This window comes from Vigna umbellata, chromosome 3 (assembly GCF_029865625.1).
Source record: "Vigna umbellata cultivar VRB3 chromosome 3, Vumbellata_1.0, whole genome shotgun sequence".
Lineage (NCBI taxonomy): Eukaryota > Viridiplantae > Streptophyta > Magnoliopsida > Fabales > Fabaceae > Vigna > Vigna umbellata.
Window position 1 is genome coordinate 34,941,500 of NC_142167.1, and position 19,374 is coordinate 34,960,873.

The 19,374-nt window shown below is 34.4% G+C and overlaps 2 protein-coding genes and 1 pseudogene across 2 annotated transcripts; all 3 read right to left on the bottom strand.

The window, feature by feature from the left end:
* Positions 1 to 23: 23 nt before the first annotated feature.
* Positions 24 to 3,072, bottom strand: LOC148202390 (DNA-3-methyladenine glycosylase 1-like). The gene is made up of 2 exons (XM_088108253.1): positions 1,797 to 3,072; positions 24 to 740 (listed from the first exon to the last, which is right to left on the bottom strand). The coding sequence occupies exons 1-2, from the start codon at positions 2,876 to 2,878 to the stop codon at positions 734 to 736; spliced, it is 1,089 nt and encodes a 362-aa protein (XP_087964379.1). The 5' UTR covers positions 2,879 to 3,072; the 3' UTR covers positions 24 to 733.
* Positions 3,073 to 5,730: 2,658 nt separating this feature from the next.
* On the bottom strand, positions 5,731 to 6,479 carry LOC148202391 (protein RADIALIS-like 3). Its single transcript, XM_088110127.1, has 2 exons — positions 6,138 to 6,479; positions 5,731 to 5,966 (listed from the first exon to the last, which is right to left on the bottom strand). Exons 1-2 carry the CDS (start codon positions 6,404 to 6,406, stop codon positions 5,942 to 5,944), a joined length of 294 nt encoding a protein of 97 aa, XP_087966253.1. The 5' UTR covers positions 6,407 to 6,479; the 3' UTR covers positions 5,731 to 5,941.
* Positions 6,480 to 12,291: 5,812 nt separating this feature from the next.
* On the bottom strand, positions 12,292 to 19,062 carry LOC148202392 (uncharacterized; annotated as a pseudogene).
* Positions 19,063 to 19,374: the final 312 nt, after the last annotated feature.

Here is a 19,374-nt window from a genome sequence, read left to right on the forward strand (position 1 = left end):
TCAAAAATAGTTTCCAATTCAAGTCACCATCTAGCAACTCGCAATAAATAAACAACACAACAATAGACCTTGAGCATCTCTTATGCATCAACTCCTCATATGTTGTAACCACAAGTTATTTTCACTACCTTGTCTATTTTAAAAGAAAAAATCAATTTAATGAACATAGGAACCAGTCCTGCCTTCAAATGAACTCGTAGCCTAAGTATAAAATAATATACATAAAAAAATTTAAGTTTCAATGATAAATCAAGATCCTCGCATCTCTTCTTCCAATGCAAACCATGCAATGGTAGTATATAGTTCATCCTAGAAGCTTCCAAGCATTGACTTATTAAACTGTACATACCCACTGTCTATTATGTTTAATGGGGAGTGTTGGCTTATTCCCTTCAAGATAAACAAGGCAACAATGATCTCCTCTCAACACTTCTTTTGGGGGGAAGATAGCTTAATTGACGCAGCAATTCTTTCAATCCCAGCAGCACAAATCATATAGTGACCATTCCATGTTTAGGTAATCAGTTTTACTTAATAGCATCACCACTTGAAGTTTCGGTGATACTAGTTCAATTCTTAAATATCATTCCATACTTTTCTATATAATTATTGGTTTCATCCTTTTTCACACCCACGTACTAGTAATGCAAGAAAATGCCAGCAAGTGTTTCTTCCCTCGTACAACCTATATATACTATATACAATTTGAGAGACGTCAAATTTTCCCCTCAATTCATACACTGCATAACAAGAGAACCAAAAAGAGTGCATCAGTTAATCACATGCAACATATCTTGTCACCATAGATGACCAAGACACAAAAGGCACTGGTTTTCTTCCTCATTAGACAGAGAAAGCTAGGTTTCACATGACATCTTAGCCATCAGGAATTCTACATCGCATTATTTTAAGTATCATCTGCCAAAAACACTGACACAAAAAAGTTTTAACTTAATTGTCCTTTTTGTCCCCTTTGTATAACAATCATGTGATTTTAACCCCTCAAGTTTTAATTGTGCCAAGCGGATCCTTCTGAAATTACAATTGTTTAATTTTAGTTCCCTGTGTTCTAATTGTGCATATTGTGTGGTTTTAGTTGTCATAAGTCAATGTTTCATCAACTAATTCCAATTAATGAGAGGATTAAAACCACACAATTACAATATCCAGAGGATTCAATTGACACAAATGAAGCCTACGAGACTAAAGTCGCACATTTACCATGCTTGAAAACCCAATTACCACAGTTGGAACTCGAGGGAGTAAAATCATACAATTCTGATATTGGAAGACCAAAAGTGTCTTACGTTATTCCTTTTCTTTTTCAAATTAGCTTGCAGAAAAAGAGAAAGGAGCAGCAAAAAAATGTCTCAAAGAGTTATAAGTTCAACGACCAGTCAACTTAATGGAAATTGAACAAAGATTAAAAGAAAGTGCATATCTCTCCCCGAGGTACGAAGGCTTTCCTAATCTGGGAAAAAGAAAGAATACAGCACCACGTCTTCACGAGACGAAAGTGCATATCTCTCCCCGAATAATCACCAAGCGACGGTATACAATTGCTCATCAGCAGCATTTTCCATATTCAAAAAGTAAACCTTTGATTATACATTTTCGTATACAAAATTCATTTAATTTTAAATAAAACAATGAAAGTAAAAGACGAAATTAATCATCACATACATATTCTAAATGTGAAGAATTTCATTTAATACTACCACTTTACAAGGGATCAAATCACCACATAAACCATTAAATCAAGCATATGAAAAGCTTCGGAGCCAGTAATGTCTTACCCGAGATTAAACATACTATTTATGGGGTCCAGAAGCTGCGGCTGTGGAGGATGTTGCTGTTGCTGCTGTTGCTCATGTTGTTGGTGCTGGTGGTGATGCTGCTGCTGCTGCAAGCCGGCACCAGTGGCTACTGCCACAGCACTAGAAGGAGTTCCTTTGGCTTCAACAAATCTCCACATATACCACGACGCAACAGAACGATAAGGCCTCCACTTCTCACACAATTGGTCCATCTGCGACGGCCGCGGCAAGTCCTCGAGGTTATAAAGAAGCTGAACCCCTTTCCTCACACCCAAATCATTGATGGGGAGAACATCGGGTCTGTGGAGGGAAAAAATCATGAACATGTGAACAGACCAAGAGCCAATTCCATTGACCATGGTTAGCATAGTGAAGAGTGACTTATCATCCATGTTCACAATGGCCGAATCGGACAGTATCCCGTTCTGGTACTTCCTCGCCAAATCGTGAAGGTAACTCGCCTTCCGCCCCGAAACCCCAATTTGGCGAAGCTGTTGGGGAGTCAAAGCGAGAACGGTTTCGGGAACGACGCCGTTTTCGCCACCGCAGAGCGCGATGAAGCGCGTGTAGATGGAGGTGCCTGCTTTGTACGCGAGTTGCTGGTACAAGATGCTACGCGTTAGGGCGAGGAAGGGAGTGTGGAAATTGTCGAAGGTTGGGGGTTGGTGAATGTCGATAAGAGGAGAGAGAAGAGGGTCCGCGTTCCTGAGAAATCGGAGCGCGATCTCCACCTCGCCTTCACACGAGAGTGAACGCGCCACTAAGCGCGGCACCACCGCCATGGCTCGCGAAGGCGGAACATGCTTGGTGCTCCGACCGCCGCTCTTGCCCGGTTTAGAGGGTTCGGTTAGGGATTCGGATGTGGAAGGGTCCGGTGAGACCTTCCGGATCTTACGGGGACGGAGGGGGATTTTGGAGGCAGGGGAGTTTACGTGCGGAAGGACATTGTTTAGTTCTGAGTCCGCCTGAGCGCCGTCGGGGCCAGCGGCGGAGGAGGAGGGAGCTGGGTGGGGTTGAGGTTCGATTAGGGATTGTGCTTGACCTAGCGTGTGTTCGCCCATAAGTGTGAGGTTGAATTGGAGATTGAGGAAAGTGAACGAGTTGAAGTGAAATGAATGTAATGTGATGATGTTGACGATGACAATGGTTGAAACTCACTCTCCTTTAATCCAACTGCTTCTAATCATTTATTTCTTCATTCTCTCTTCAGTTTCGCTGCTTTTCTTCTTCCTCTTGTTGGTCTTCGTCTTGGATCCTACTTTGGTGTGGGTTTTCTTATTTCTTTCTCACACGCCATCTCGCAATGCGTGCTGCACGTGAACCTTTACATTCCTGTTGGCCCAAACGATAAGCCCAACATCTCTCTGTTTTTTCTAAACGCGCCTCTATTATTTTGAAAAGTGTTCTTTTTACAAAATTAACCTTGGCGTCACTTGTATATTCCCTACAAGTTACTTTCTTTTTAAAAAAAAAATTAATTGAAATTTAATTAATTAATAATTAAGTTTTCTTTCCACAGTAATTGAATTAACATGATACAAATTATAAAAAATTACTATACTTACCCTATCTTATATCTCAGTTATTATCTTATATACAGTAGAGATTATTATCTTCTATAATTAAAAATTAATTACTTTGCCGTAGTAGATAACAGAAACAACTCAGTCAAACATCTTTAATATTTTTATTAATTATTAGCTACTATTTATCTATTCTCCGTAACTTCATATGATAAAAATAATAAGAATTACTGATATGAATAAAAACATATAAAAATTAGACTACAAAAACATTCACAAGATGTGAACAAATTCTTGAACATGTCCAACAATGTGCTTTCAGAAAGATGGAAAGAAGCTGGGCAATTGTTTCTTGCACTGTATCACTGTAGTTTCTGAAATACCAATTATATTCATAATAAAAGAAATAAAATTTTTGTTTTTTATTTTTCAATTTAAGTTTTGAATTATGTAATTTATCCATCTTCTAAATTATATAATTAAAAAAATGTTATAATTTTATATTTTAAATTAGGATTTTAGGTTATTTTCTAATAAGGAGTAATTAAATCACGAAGACTACGGGTGCAAGAAGAAAACATGGGATACAAGAAAAAGAAAAAGAAATAAGGGATGAGCATGTTGTGAAAGCGACTTAAAGAATCAAAACAACAGCTCCCTAGAAATGAAACAATATGAATGGCCTTATTTTAGAATGTAAATTTTATAAAATGCAATTAGCTAAGTCATTTTCTATAAAGGTTGTTCTGTTTTGCAGCTTTTAGGAGATATTTTTGGAGCTGAGAACTTTTTCTTTTGGGTTCAGTCATTAACTTTGAGCAATGATATTTTTCTAATGATGGGCCATTATCAATTGTCATAGCTATTTAACCAAAAATTAAAATATTTCATTCCAGGCATAAAAATTATTTCGACTAATTTACAGTCTTTCAAAAAGAAGTTAAAAAGAAAAAATAAACCATCACTATAATCAAATATAGTTATATTATTATACTTAATAAGTATTATGTTTCTTTTGTACTCTATATTTTTTCAGCTTTTTGATAAATTGCCGTCGTATATAGTTTTTTTGGAGTTCATTATTTATTGATAATATTGTAATTTATTCATTATTGTTGAATTTTACTTAGTTATTTTCCCTCTTAATAATTTTGTTCTAATAGTAATTTCCCAAATAAATACTTTTGTATTTTCCCCGTATAGTATTTCATATTAAATATTGCTTGCTCGCAAAAAGACCAATATCTTCAACGGGAAACCAAACACTGTATCATGTCAGATTGATCCTTACTTCAAGGCTTAGTTACATATTAAAACGTTATTGAATGTTTTCAAGTGTATGTGTTATGCATGAATTGAATTAGGTAATTCTCTATTTAATCACAAAGGTTTACTAATTTCTTTCTTTGTATTTAACTAATTATTGAAAGATTGGTATAAATTAGTTTTAAATTTTCATCCAAGTAAACGTGGTATATATGGATTTGACATAAGTGTGTTGACTTTTTATAATAATACTTTAAAAGCTACAGTACTATAATGATTTCTACTCAGTTGATTTCCTAACAAATTTAAATTTAAAACAAAAGCCCATAAAAATTGTTTTATGTTCAAGCATAAATAGAGCATTTAATCACAGCACTTTTTTTTTTACATATACATGATGTATAAACTATTCAATAACAAATAAATAAATTATGGTTGTTTGATGTAGCTTTTGCGGAATATTTTTTTAAAATTGTCAGAATAGATTTTTAAAATATAATGTCAAACTCTTTATCTTAAGCCAAACTTATATATGTGAATAAACACATATAAAATAAAATGATATTATACTAACCTTAAGGCCATATTTAAAGAAAAATATTTACATTTTATGAAATAAGAGTTTCCTAAATTGTATATGAACTAAAATGACTAACCTTAGTTAATTGAATCTTGATGATGTCACTTTGAATATGAATAAGTTATATTTAAAGAAAATATTCATATTGTATGCCTTAAAATTTTCCTATATATATATATATACACGAAATATAACTATATTAAAATTTAGTATTTATGGGCTATTTCATTTTAAAATTATTTTAAATTTAAGAAATTGTATATCAAACTAAGCCCAAGTGTAAGAAGTTTATGAATTCAAAATCTGTGGTCCAAGTTTTAGCATTCTTAATGTTATTTTCGTTGATTTCATTGTATAAGACTTCATATTTGTTTATTAATCATCCTTTTATTTTCCGTTAGTAAAATTCTCTGTTATTCAAAATATATATGAAAAAGACAAGATAAAATTAGTAAATACAAATTTTAATATATATAAATTTGTTTTGTGAGCTTCTGAAGTAATATTAAAGCTTAAAAAACTGTATGGAGAGAGAAAACAAAAGTTGATATTGAAAGGCTTTATATATGTTTTACTATTGAGCGGTTGGCCCCTCTTTGGACACTTTGATCTTTACATTTATGGAAACAGAAACAGAAACAGAAACAGAAACACAAAGCACTGATGCTTCGCATATATATGGAAAGAAATAAAAAGCAAATAAAATATTTCATAGTACCAATCCAAGCATCCACCATATTACTGCTAAATCAACCTCACTGCAGACTCAGACCCTTCATCCTGCATTATCATAAACACAATCACACTCAACCAAGAAAAACAACAATCAAACACCACAATAATCTTCATATACATAGCTACTTCTTCTGTTTGTATAAAACCAATTTTGATTTTCAATCTTATCTTTTAAGGTTATTTAAGAAGAAGAACGAGTTAGCAAATAATAATAACCTGTTTTCTTCGTTGATGTAACCGTAACCTCTGATGCTGCTTGCCATGGTTGAAACAGTTCGGTAATTGGGAAGGGGCACGTGGCCTTCCTCGATCTGCTTGACATCTTCGACGAGCTTCTGATAATGTCTTTTGACGTCTTCGACAGTTTTTCCTCCGACGGCTCTGGCCAGGTTGTGCCACCTATCTGGGGTGTCCTCGTCGAAGATGGCAAGGGCATTCTCAAATCTTTTGTTCTGCTTCGGTGTCCAACCCTGGCTTGAGGCCATTGTTAGTGTACCTACCAAGCAACACTTATGAGAATAAAGCGTTGTTACAATAGAGCTTTGATGAGGGAAGTAACATCGGTGCCCTTTATATACTAGTGGGGTAGTTGAGGCTGTGTTGTGTTATATACTTGATGCTCATGCTAGCCGTTGCTTTCCGGACAAAACAGTGGGACACATTCTGAAATTCCTAGATACGGACGTGGTTTTCTTTAACTTTTAATTGTGCATGTCTTTTTTTAAATTGACTTAAAGTTTAATCAACCTCCATGAAATATGTAATCAAATTCTAACGCGGATATATTGCCTTAATCGAGGAAGGTGTGGTGAATTTCACTAATTCTTGTGAATTCCTTGTCACATCACATGCATGCCTCCAGTTACTGAATTTTAGTGCCATTATTTTGGACAGAATTTAGCACATAACAACGTTTTTATCTGTTGATGTGATGATCCTCGTGGAGTTTCTTGTTCACGCTATCAGTTCCCACACCCCACCCCTGTACCGCCATCAATATAACGCCTTGAACTACGGATCTAAACTGAACTAAACTATTGGTTGAGATAGACGCAAACTGGCACCACCTCACATTTTGCAAAACAATTATGCAAAGAAAAACTATGTCTAGCACGTTTGGAAACGGATAAGGTCACCGGGAACATGATTTTTCACATCCAATTAAACGCTTACTTCTTATAACTTTTTACGTTTTTCTTTTATTTGTTGGTTGTGGAACGTTTGATGTCTTCACCCCACGAAAGAAATGTCTGTAGATGATTAAACGAGTTTCTTCAACCCAAAATCCGGGAACTCATGACAGCCAAGATTTTGACGGCCGTTAAAAATGCTTCAATACGGTGGAAAGATCTTTGGAAGGAACGTGGAAGGGACAACCTTAATAAGTTGTTTGACAGTGAGGTGGATAGGAAATAGGAAAAGTTCAAAAACACTATATTTTGGTTGGATAGGTGATTTGGGAAAAAACTTTGGTAAAGGAGTTCAAAAGATTGTATCTTTTCTCAGAACAAAAACAAGATAAGTGGAGAACAAAGGAGGGTGGGTAGGAGAGATGAAAATGGAGGCATTCTGATGATATTCTGCAACATATCAAATGCTGTTGGTGGTCATCCAATCATAGGATTAATCCGCTGTGTTACCACTCTTGTTATACAATGGGGTTTTCATCAGGGTCGTGTCTATGTCAATGGTGTTAGAAGATTTTACACAAAAGTTTGATTCAAGGTTAAGTATACATTTGTGTATTTAGTTATTTTTATGACATTTTTAAGCACTGTTATGTATATAATTAATGTCAACAAACAGAGGCACAAATTCTTAAATTTTTGGTAGGCTATCAAATTCTTAAATAGAGGCACAAATAGGATAATGGCGCATCATACATAAAATTATATAAAAACTCATAACGCATAACAAATATCAAATTGATTCCTGTAAATTCAGATTAAAATTGTGCTTCTTGAACATATTACATAAGCAAAACAAAAATTATAAAGCATTGCATTACAAATCACTCTACATTATCAGCAACTAGAACTGATATCAGTTTTGTTTACTCCTACCATTCAAAAAGAGAAAGTTTCTATCTTTGTACGTTTCTGTGACGGATTATATTAGATTTTGGTAACTTTTTAGAGGCTTTAGATGAAGCAAGAGAAAAAAAATCTGTGCGAACTGCATTTGATCTGTGATTTTGGAGATCTAAGAGAACAGGTGGGGCCACCGAATCACTCCATAATCAGCAGCTGTTTCCTCACTCTATTGACTTCATTTTCATCTTGCACATCACTGAATTGTGTTCATGTTAAGTGTATATTCAAGCTAACAATAACATCATAAAACAAACAATCTTAACAGTCAAGTTGCCAGAGAAATCCACCTTCTGTGAAAAGTTTCTGCTCTTCTTAATATATCTAGTGGTCAAAGCACCAAAGTAGCTAAATTGCTTTTCCCCTTCAAATTGTGTAGCTGTATATAAAAGGTAATGTCACACTACTTACATTTGTTGCTCCTCATCAAATGTTAGGTTCATGCAATTCCAACTATATCAGCATAATGCACTTACAGTATTAACACATCACTTACATGCTGTCAATGATTTTCTTCAGTTATTTTGTGGTTTATCAATTGAAGAAGCGAAAAAAAAAAAGAAAGATGTTCATGTTGGCGTTATCTTAAAGTTAATCTTATTGCAGGGAAAAAGGGTAAATAAATGTTAGAAATCAGAAGGGTAGGGAAAGTGAACCTCAGAGATTAGACATAGGACACTTTCCATCTGTTTTACATTAACAAATATAATGTAAACTCAAATCTAATCTTACAAGGTGAACAACCGAAAGTTGCTCCGTAATAAATGGTTTGTTTTACACTGAATGAAAGCGACATGACAGAAAACAAAAGGAGGATGGATATGCTTTTTGCAGATCTCTTGGAACAAAATATAGTGTGGCTGAATTTCAACCCAATGTTCGTCATTGAAGATTAATGTAAAGATATATGATTAGTTGTTTATTGAAATAGTATATATGATGATTGACATAGGTTGTTCAAAAGAAGGAAAAATAGAAGAGAGCTCCACCAAGAAACATTTATACTTTATTTGATCCATAGCAAAGGGCGAGGTGATGCTGATACATTCAGAATCCTTATCATCCACGCATATCCCTCACCCGAATTTATCTCTCAAGAGCTTCCCTTTCTGTTTCAGAAGCTTTATGATCACTCCACTACCAATTCAAGTTGCCATTGGGCTCCACTACATTCATTTCTAACCAACCACAGATTGGTATCCATGCTCAGATTCCATAAACTAGATGCTTTGAAAGGTTTGGTCAAAGAGACTCACCCCTTGAATTCTCAGCTTGGGTAGTTCTTCTGCATAGACAATGGATCTAATTCTCAGACAGCAAAAAACAAGTATATTATTGTTTTGTCAAACTACACTAATTAAACTACCTTAATTTTGTCCTATCATCTGCTGCTAAAAGCATTTTCCAGACATAGTTAGCGCCAAGATCAGCAAAATTATTAACTAGAATCTAAAAGTTTCCTCGTGACATATTACCTTCTATCCCTTGTACTAGTTCAAAGTTTTACATCGACTAAAAATAAAGTTAATTTACTATTACAAACTTTATCTTGTCAAACTCATATGATAAGATTGAGTTAAACTTAAATTTTACTGTTTAATATAATATAAGAGATATAGATTAATCGTAATTGATTGAGTCTTTGTTCATTTACTGTTTAATATAATATAAGAGATATAGATTAATCTTAACAGTTGATTGAGTCTTTGTTCAATCTCTTTTAGATATGTTGAAAACTCTATATTAACCAGAGATAAAGTCATTACACGAAACCATATATAGAGTTAGTAAAAAAAGTATTTTGACATGACCCTTTTATTGTATTTTAATTGTAAAATATTAAATTAGAATTGGGTATGGCGAATTTGATAGACAGTTATTGAGAAAATAATGTAGCAATGGAAGAAATGTTGTCTGCTATCTTGAATTCATAGGCTTCAGATTTCAATATGGCTTTTTGCAGTAGTGATGATTAGTTGAAACAGACCCTTGAAATTAGAGTGATAGGAAGAGGAGGAAGAAGAGGATATATCCTTAGAGACATCGGTTGAATAAACTGGGAATCCTTATCAAACATGCATGTTTGTTTCCACTATAAGCAAATCAATGGGGGCATTCAATTGTTCTTTCTTTACAACTAGTGCTGTATTTTCTTCGTGAGGTCCCTTCTTCACAAGTTGAACGTTTATATATATTCTTGATATATACTCTTGGTCGTCTTATTGTAGATGTTACACCATTATTGCTACTCCAAACAAGTTTCAATCAATTCCTTTCGCAGTCACCAAGTTTTTGGAGGAATAAATTATCGATCGACAAGAGAAGCCATAAAGTGAAAAACACAACAAAAATTCCACACTCACCCATTAGCTCTCTCATATATGCTGTGTTTCATAACGTTAACGTTTGCACCAAGCTCGATTTAATTTCATTTGCTTAAAATAAGCATTAGAGACCTTCGATCAACTCACGTAAATAGTGCATATGTTTCGTATTACGGAGTTGACTTGAGAGCTAAGATAATGGATAAGATGTTACACCCATGATCTATGTAGCATACACGACACACTTTAACATGTGTAATATCAAAAATAAAATGAAAGATATAAGATTTATTCTTTATTTCTTTAATTATAATAGAAGTTTATGTAATAAATTTATAGGTTTATGAATTTTTAGAAAATTATCTTTATTAACACTATATTGGAGTTATGTGGAATAATCATTTACTCGTGCAGAATTAAAATAAGAAACGGCCCAGATAAAAGAAATTCCAATTCTGTGAGTTGTGGAATAATCATTTGCAAAGAAATCAAATCATTGATAAAATTGGTTTTATTCGAGATGTAAATCAACTGAAAACGTGAGGAACAATCAAATTGAATAATCTCCGACAAAAGAAAAATAAGCAGAAAAGCGTATAAATGTTCGGCAGCAAGGCTTTCAGATATCTTTATACCCATAGATAATTGTCATGGTAGTGGGAACGTTATTGGTTAATTGCGATAGAATGTCTTCATGATAGAATATGCCTTGGAGCTATCGGTGAACTTTGGTTTGTTGCTTAAATAATTTTTTTAACTCTTTTTTTTTTCCTTTTCTGCAAAGACGGATCTAAGCACCTTTTGTAAGTCCAAATCACATAAGGTATTAGCATAGACACATGCATGGGTCCAATTCTGCCAGCCTGTTGTATTCTGGTCTGAGATGATAGTTTGACATCAGAGATATGTTGATAAAAGATTCAGTTATAAGAGATGAGATAAGTTCTATTATTCCAGCACCTATTTTATTGTTGGATGTCTCTTTTCTTATATATTCCCATCAAATGACAAGTCATGCAATGTTTTTGTTTTTCTTCCATCTGATTATGTAATCCAACCCTCTGCATTTGACATGAATGATATTTTTATTAACTTCCTTTATTGTAACATGTCACCAGTACGTGTGCAGGAATTTAATAAAAGGAAATCAAACTGATAAGATATAGATGAAAAAAGCTTTACATTATTTTTTTTATATTCTTTTACTAAAATATTCTAAAGCAACGATACATAGATATTGTTTTTCTTTGGCCAATGGGAATGGATCCACTGCAGCATATGTTCATAGAGCTATTAATCTTCCCTTCGCATCGCACTGGTAGGCAAATAATTCTAATTAAAAAGGATTTTGATAAATTTATTTATTTAAAATCAAGTAAATGTGATTTCGTGAACATGAGTGTTTGGAAAACAAAATGTAAGAAAATAACTTTATATATTTATGATTTAAAATCTTTTATAAAATATGGTAAGAATATTAACGAAAGAGTCTTCATTCTCACTTTTGTTTTCCCATTGTTCAACATAATGCAAATATGCTTTCAAAGTTTTGATATCAACCTTCTTATACTTAAATCTTCGACGTATACAGAAATAGCCTTTTTTTCTCCCTCAGCATGAGCTCACATTCTCAATTACTCAAGAGACTCTCCATAGTTTACTGAGTAAAAACCAAAAATTCAATACTAAAATTGGATCATAAACATATGATTTATTATAAACATCTTCCCTTTCAGCCACTAGGTAACATAACAATTTTGATGGATGGAGAGTGTATTGAGTTATTTTAAAATAAGTAGAACCAAATTGAATCCTCTAAAAAGAGTGAGGGAAAATTGAAAAAACTTAAATAATAAAACAATAAATTATTATGTCAACATTTAATTACTCACTTAATCTCTATACTTATAGAAAAGATAGATTTTATGTATAAAGACTAAAATGAAATATGCCCAGTCATAAAATTTAATAACATTTTTATGTATATTAAAGGATGAAACTCCGTTCATAACAAACTGAGATCGATGAAACATTTTTCAAGGCCCCCGAAAGAAGGCCCAAATAAAAAATTTGGCATATGCCAAAAAAATGATGAAATTAAATTAGTGTAAATGTGTAAATTCCAACTGCGTAGTAGTACCAACTACTTTTTGTAGAGAGCCTGACAAAACAAATATACAATGCTAAAATGTGGTATTTTTCTTTATCCCGTGTAATAGAAGTTTAAAATATTATGTAGCACTTTGAATTGCTAACCAGAGCTATGACCAATGAAAAAGAAGGGAGATGAGAACCGGAATATTGAACACGGGGCACAGCAGAATTCGCTTTCCAAACTCAAACTACCCCAAATTACTCGACTTAAGTGTCTGGTGACTCATAAGCCACAATGCCAAATTCATGCTGCATGAAATCTTCACTAGGTCTGTAATACTTGTCTGGAGAGTACAAGCCCAGGTTAGATACTTGGCTAGTATACAGGCAAGCAAATCTCTCAACCTGCACCACACAAGTTCATTAGAAGAATCCTCATTCAGTGAGATCATACGACTATCGTGATTTACGAAGAAAAAACAAACCACCAAAGAAAGTCACATTTTACCTGATGAGCAAAGCGAGAATTCTGATAACCAGTTTTCATAAGCTGACCCCATGGCTCGTGAAACTACAATGTTTTATGGCCAATTACCAACATTGTATAACGCGTAAATTGGATATATTGCAATTGTTCCAGACAGACTAATAAAAAGAAAGGGGACTAAAGATAATGAAAAACACTACAGGAGAACTTCCTACCCTTTGATGTAATTTTCTTTGAGCTTCTTGATGCCTTAATCTCACTCTCTCTCTCTCAAGCTGCCAATGAAAAAAGCCTCTTATCAAATATGTAAAATTGGGTTCCATTCATGGAATGGGAATGGTTGTAAGGCTCAAACCTCCAACGTATCAAGTTCTGAAGATAACTTCTGTTTGGAATCAGCATCTGGATTCTTGAATCTGAAATAGTGCACCACTCATAAGAAAATAAACCGACAATAAGGAGAGACCTATATGAGATACCTAGAGTTATACTTACTTGAGAGACCACTTCAAATGATGTATTTCATCCTCGATGCGGTCACGCTCACTCCTCAAGAATTGAAGTTCCTGCAAAAAACTACTCATGAAAAAATCTTCCTAGATGCAAATTGACATGTGAGAAGTACGCAAATGCAATCTTTGTTTAAAATGCCAGAAGTCCACACAAATTCTTGTATACATGACTTAAACCAATAATTTTCTCTAATTTAATTTTTATGCAGTAAAGCATTGACATAAAAGTAAAACTAATCCCATAGACAAAAATAATAATAAGCACCTTGCGGGTATCCCTAGATTCCCAGAGAAGTTTAACTTCCTTCTCAAGTTCTGGGACTACAAGCATTGTTCTCCATCCTGCTCATTAAACAAATCGCATCAAAATCAAATTTAAGTAACTTAAATTGAATAAAAGTGAATATCATAAGGAGGACTAAACATTGGGTATCTACACATAAACAAACAAACATCAATGTCCCCTTTCTCAATTACATTACCAGTTATTATTATTTCCCCTCCTACAATCATAACCACATTTCTCTCCAAAATTTTAGGTAGATCGATTAAAAATGGAAATTTTTTAAAACAGAATAGTTAAGAGGATTGATGGATATACCAAGAACCTTTTTGCTGCGTAATATATCTCCATAAATATGATCCCCAACGTAGAGAACCTGCATATAAAGCATTTAATTTTTTACAGGAAGCTTCAGTTTAGTGACAATCATCAATTACCTGAATCAAAATCAGCAGCTGTTTTAAAATAAACAGCTACTTAAACCAGAAAACCGTGATGCAACTTACCACCGTTTGTGTGTGTTAAAAATGGAAAACCAGAACCAAAAAAATATTACCTGAGAACTAGATTCAATGGAAAGCAGTTTATGAAGATGAGCAACATTGCCTCCCTACAACAGATATTTACAATCAGTACATGATACTGAAATTATGATCGTCAAAACATTTATTAGATAAAGACCCGACTATTAGAAACAACTTTAACATAAATTGTTTACATAAACATATAGACAAATGATCTTTTATTTTAGGTACGATAATGATTATACCTGGAAAACTGGACAGGCATGATTCTTTGCTTCTGTGAACAACCTTGCTGAGGTATTACCCACCTTTGAATAAAAAGATATAAAGGTGTTTATACATGATCTGACAAAAGAATAAAATGCTATTCAATTGTGCTAACCTGGGGCATGGGAGAGCCATTATCTGTATTGAGAAGCATTCCCGTCTCAGGCACAACCTCAAATAGGTTGGCACGATTTTCCTCATGAAAAAAACCCGGCTTTGCACTGTAGGATTATAGACTTGAACAGGTTAGCACGGAAATCTATAAATTTCAATATATTTGATTGCTGTAAGACGCAAAAAGTTAACTTTTCATATTGAAAACATTGTAAAAGTGAAACACTGTCTAAAAATGTATATTTAGCCAGTTCATAAAATGAGTAATGCATATAGTTCAGCAAAAGAGAGGAAGACATGTAGTGTAGTCCGGTGAAAACAAATTCCAAATGCTATTCAATTAACAGCACCAGGACAAAAGTAAAATCAGCAAGGTCCCTGGTTCACCCAAACATTATTTGTGCAGCAGTACGCAAATAAAAGGACTATAATATAGGAGGAAATTCACGTCAGTGCAAAATAATAAAGGCAAACATATATATAACAAAGTACGTGTGATAGGAGAAGAACATGACCTGCCAGTGATTACAACATCAAAGTATTGAAGCCAGAAAAAATTGTTACTGACATCTTCCATGCTGGATCCACAGAGGAAATTCATGACAATGTTTGTATAGTCCCATAAACTGCGAATCACATTTGAAAGTGAAAAAACTTAGTTAAAATTTTCATATAGAAGGAAACCAACTAGTGTTTTTTCCAAAAAAACCATTTTAAAAGCATTTTCTATCACATTCCTTCACCATATTTTAGAACACTTTCAATCCTTATAGTATAATCTTGCAACAAATATCAATTAGTATCACTGCACATGACTTTCCCACACGGCACCATGGATTAGTTTACAGAAAAACAATGCTATAATGTCTTCAGACATAAATTAATTGTTGTATTAATCATTAATAAACACAGAATAGAATTTCCTCATAGCTGTTAACAATGTCTAGGTGAAATCGTAACTACCTATTTGTCACTAAAAATGTTGCACGACCAGAGTCTCTGAGCATTTCAAGCATGGGCACTATTGAGGAGTCTTCATTAATATACCTGATGGATGAAATTTAACAGAAAAATGAAAAAGGAAAGAAATTTATTAACAATTCAATCATAGTATATGAATTTAAGAACACAACTTCAGAAAGAAACAGGTAGTGCAGCAAAAGTGTAGTATGTTATTGCTAGCATAATAATTGTTTGTCTATTTCTCACTTTGACAGGTTAGCAACTTTATATCCATACCTTTTTGGTTCTTTAGCAACCATTTGCTTCAATGTTCCATCACGGTGACACAAATCAACTGCAGCTCGAACATCTTTGTACATGCGAGCATAGCTGGAAGAACAACAAATAAATTATATATGTATCATGATGTACTCACAAGTAGCTATTTACTGGCTGGTTGATGGTTTCTAAACAAATAGATAGAATGCTCATCCATTACTCCATTAATAAACCCAATTATATATTTCCAACAAAAAGAAGTACTCAAATTTAAGAAAGCTCCTCACTTTGCAAAAATATGGGAGAGACTTACTCTGGCACACATAGAGAGATTGCTTTTGAGTTTGACACTATCACCACTCGGTCAAATATGAATTTTCAATATTTGAAGTGAAAAATAGACGATAATGGCCTTATACCGATTATAGCACTACTCTTTTACTTCACCTGCCTACTAGGTAATGGTAAGGTTAGATTATTGTTCAAATGGAAGTTGGCTACTTTAAGCTTTTACGCCTCTGTGGGACTCAACTGACGTCAAACGTTACGGTGTGGTTTTCTAAGTATGTCCACACACATAAAGAACCCTAGTAGTGTATCAATCATAAATGATAAAATACAAAGCTCCTTTTAAATAACTATAAAAAATTGCATCGTGTTTGAATGAAAAAAAAGCCTTAAGTCCTTGTATTTAGTTGGTATAAGAAAGCATTTAAAAATCTCAAAAATAAAATTTTATGCAAGCAATGATAAGACTCACTCAACACCCTCTTGAATCTTGCCGGGATTACAATCCTTGAAATCAACCAATTGAGCAAACAAGTAGGCCTCCGCAAGTGAAAAGAGAGTATCAATTAGAGCATAATCCGGTTCATCAAAGGAATCACGTATTAAAGTATTTCCATAGGTTCCAACTTTATCCTCTTTTGACAACTCTCTAAATCCGTGATAGGCTACTTTCACATACTTGTGGCGATCCATCTGAATACATTCATCCATCAATCAAAAAGAAAGAAGTCAAGGCAATCTGTTAATATACTATTTCAACGGGGGAATTGGTGACGAGAAAACATTTATCTAGTCTATACCTTCAATATGTTTCCTCTTTTTTTGTCAAGAACCAAGCCTCTGACCATGTACTTCCAGTTAAAACACCAATTTAGTAACTGCAAAATATAAAAAATATTTTTAGCCAAATATAACAGAATGTAAGTGTCATCATACCAGCAAAGATTGTGAAAACAATAAAACTCTTGAACAAAATTAAGTTGGACGAAGTTAGTAAACTACATAAAAATACACCTATCACACCAACCCTTACGTCATGATTTTTTTTCTTATCAGCAAAGACACTTACATCATGATTGGTGCATGAAAAAAAACAAACAGATTACCTCACGAGGGTATCCCAAATCATAAACCAGCTTTTTAATTGTGCCTTGATAAGCAAGAGATTCAAAGTTTCAGGCTTGTACTGTGCCAGAGTATAATCCATGTCAAATCCCACAGCAACGATGTTCTTCATATTCAGTGATCGATTACAGAATATCTGCTTGCTTATTTCAGTTTTAAATCCATGTTCGGGAGATGACCATACACGTGGCTGTTTTCTGCCATCACTGCCAGGCGAACCCACCAATCCTGAATCATGTACACCAATTTCATGGTTGCCGTCCATTGAATATTGAGCATGCAACGGATTAACTCCTGATAGATTTAAGCCAGCACAGAGAATAATAGAATGAAAATGATCAGGAAACACTTTTCGTAAACTTAAAATCCTAAGCAATTAATAATGAAACTATAGCGTTGCCTATTTTCAGAAGAATTAGCTCGGTAGAATGAGTTCCAATATTTTCTAAATACATTTTGTTTAAAAACTAATTGAACGAAGCGTGGAAAAGAATTATAATCCCTTCCCTGAAAAATAACTCAAACATCTTACCTTGAATGTGATTTCTGAAAGAATTATAGCGTAGGTACAATGCACGAGGCTATGTTCCAACTCTAGGAATTCCCCAAGCTAGGCTCCGAGAAACACCTATAAATTTAACTTCCGAATTAAGAAGAGTAATCCTCTAAGATGCTAGTAGTATCGAATATTCCCCTCCAATCCATATTTCACACCTAATGCTGTAGTTACTACCTCTATGATTCACAACAAAAGATCTGCTTAACCATGTATGCAAGTCAACAGCACAGCAGAATTGAAAAGGAGAATAAAACCATAGTTTCATGTCGTTAATGAAGTTTTACAATAAATGTCAACAAATTGCATGTCCATTTCAATGAATCAGGGGACAATTCGCAACGAGTTCTATCTAAGTTTTAGTTGGATTAAAAAAGCTTAGAGCACAAGAAATCCTATTGAGGAGAAAGAAAAACAAAACAGAGGATAAGAGAAGGGAGAAAGGAAGGAAGCAACGAACCTGGTGACGTGGCGTTGGCGACGGAGTGAGGGCGTTTGGCGCAGATTCCAGAAAAGAAGCGAAGGCGAGGAGACAAAAGAGGTGCGAGTCGAGGAGAGAGATTGGAGAGAGAAAAGGTGAGGCGCCCCTCGGGAATTCGCATCGTGCAGGGATTAAATAGGCGTGGACATGGTGGAGAGAGCGAATGGGAGGGAATCAGATGCCGCGGGCACTGAAGAGTTAGCGTTTGAGGCGCAAACGCGAAGCAACAACAAGTTCGAAATTGGAATGGAAATGCAGTTCCACCAGCATTTACCGCTTTTGCCAAATTAGCATGCCTCCGAAACCTATTATTCCCACCCTGAAATTTGGATTAGAAAACAGTAATAATCAATTGGCCTTGGTGAAGGAACCGATTCCCACCTATTTTATTACAATCTATCTATCTATCTTTGAGGAATAATGAGGAATAATAGCAACAGAAGCCATAAACTAAAGGAAATTTGGGTGGGGAAATGCGAGATGTGTAATGGTACGTTGGTGGAAGTAAAATAAACGAGGGAGAGAGAGAATTGAGACGATGGATGGTGGCATGCCACGTGGAAGAAAAGGGAGGGAGCGTGCTGGTGCTGGGAGTTTTTTGGTTTTGTAAATTTCTGCTGATTTCTGGCTCTGGCGTGGATAAGTAGCGCCCGGCCACAATTTTTTTTGGGTTGGTTTTCATTTCCCATACTCAATAGTTAGTCAATACGCAGAAAGGATCAGAATCAGATGATGATGATGATGGTGCCATCCTTTTTTTTCTCAACCTTTCTTTCTTTTTCTCACATTTCCACCTTCCATCCGTTAACTTAACACCACAAACTTTATCCCCACGTGAATGTCACGGAATCTATCTATTTCATTACTGCCTACATGCTAACCAGTGATTCAAAATTCCTTATTGCTTTTCATGTATTCTCCAGTAATCACTGATCAAAAAATTAATTCTTTAACTAACTAAAGCTGCTAATTAGTATTCTTTATTGGTTGGATATATTTTAAGCCAGGATTATTAGATTACTTTTAATTATTTTATTTGATAGGTTTTTATATTTATTTTTGAAGATGAAACTGTTGTTTGAAAAAT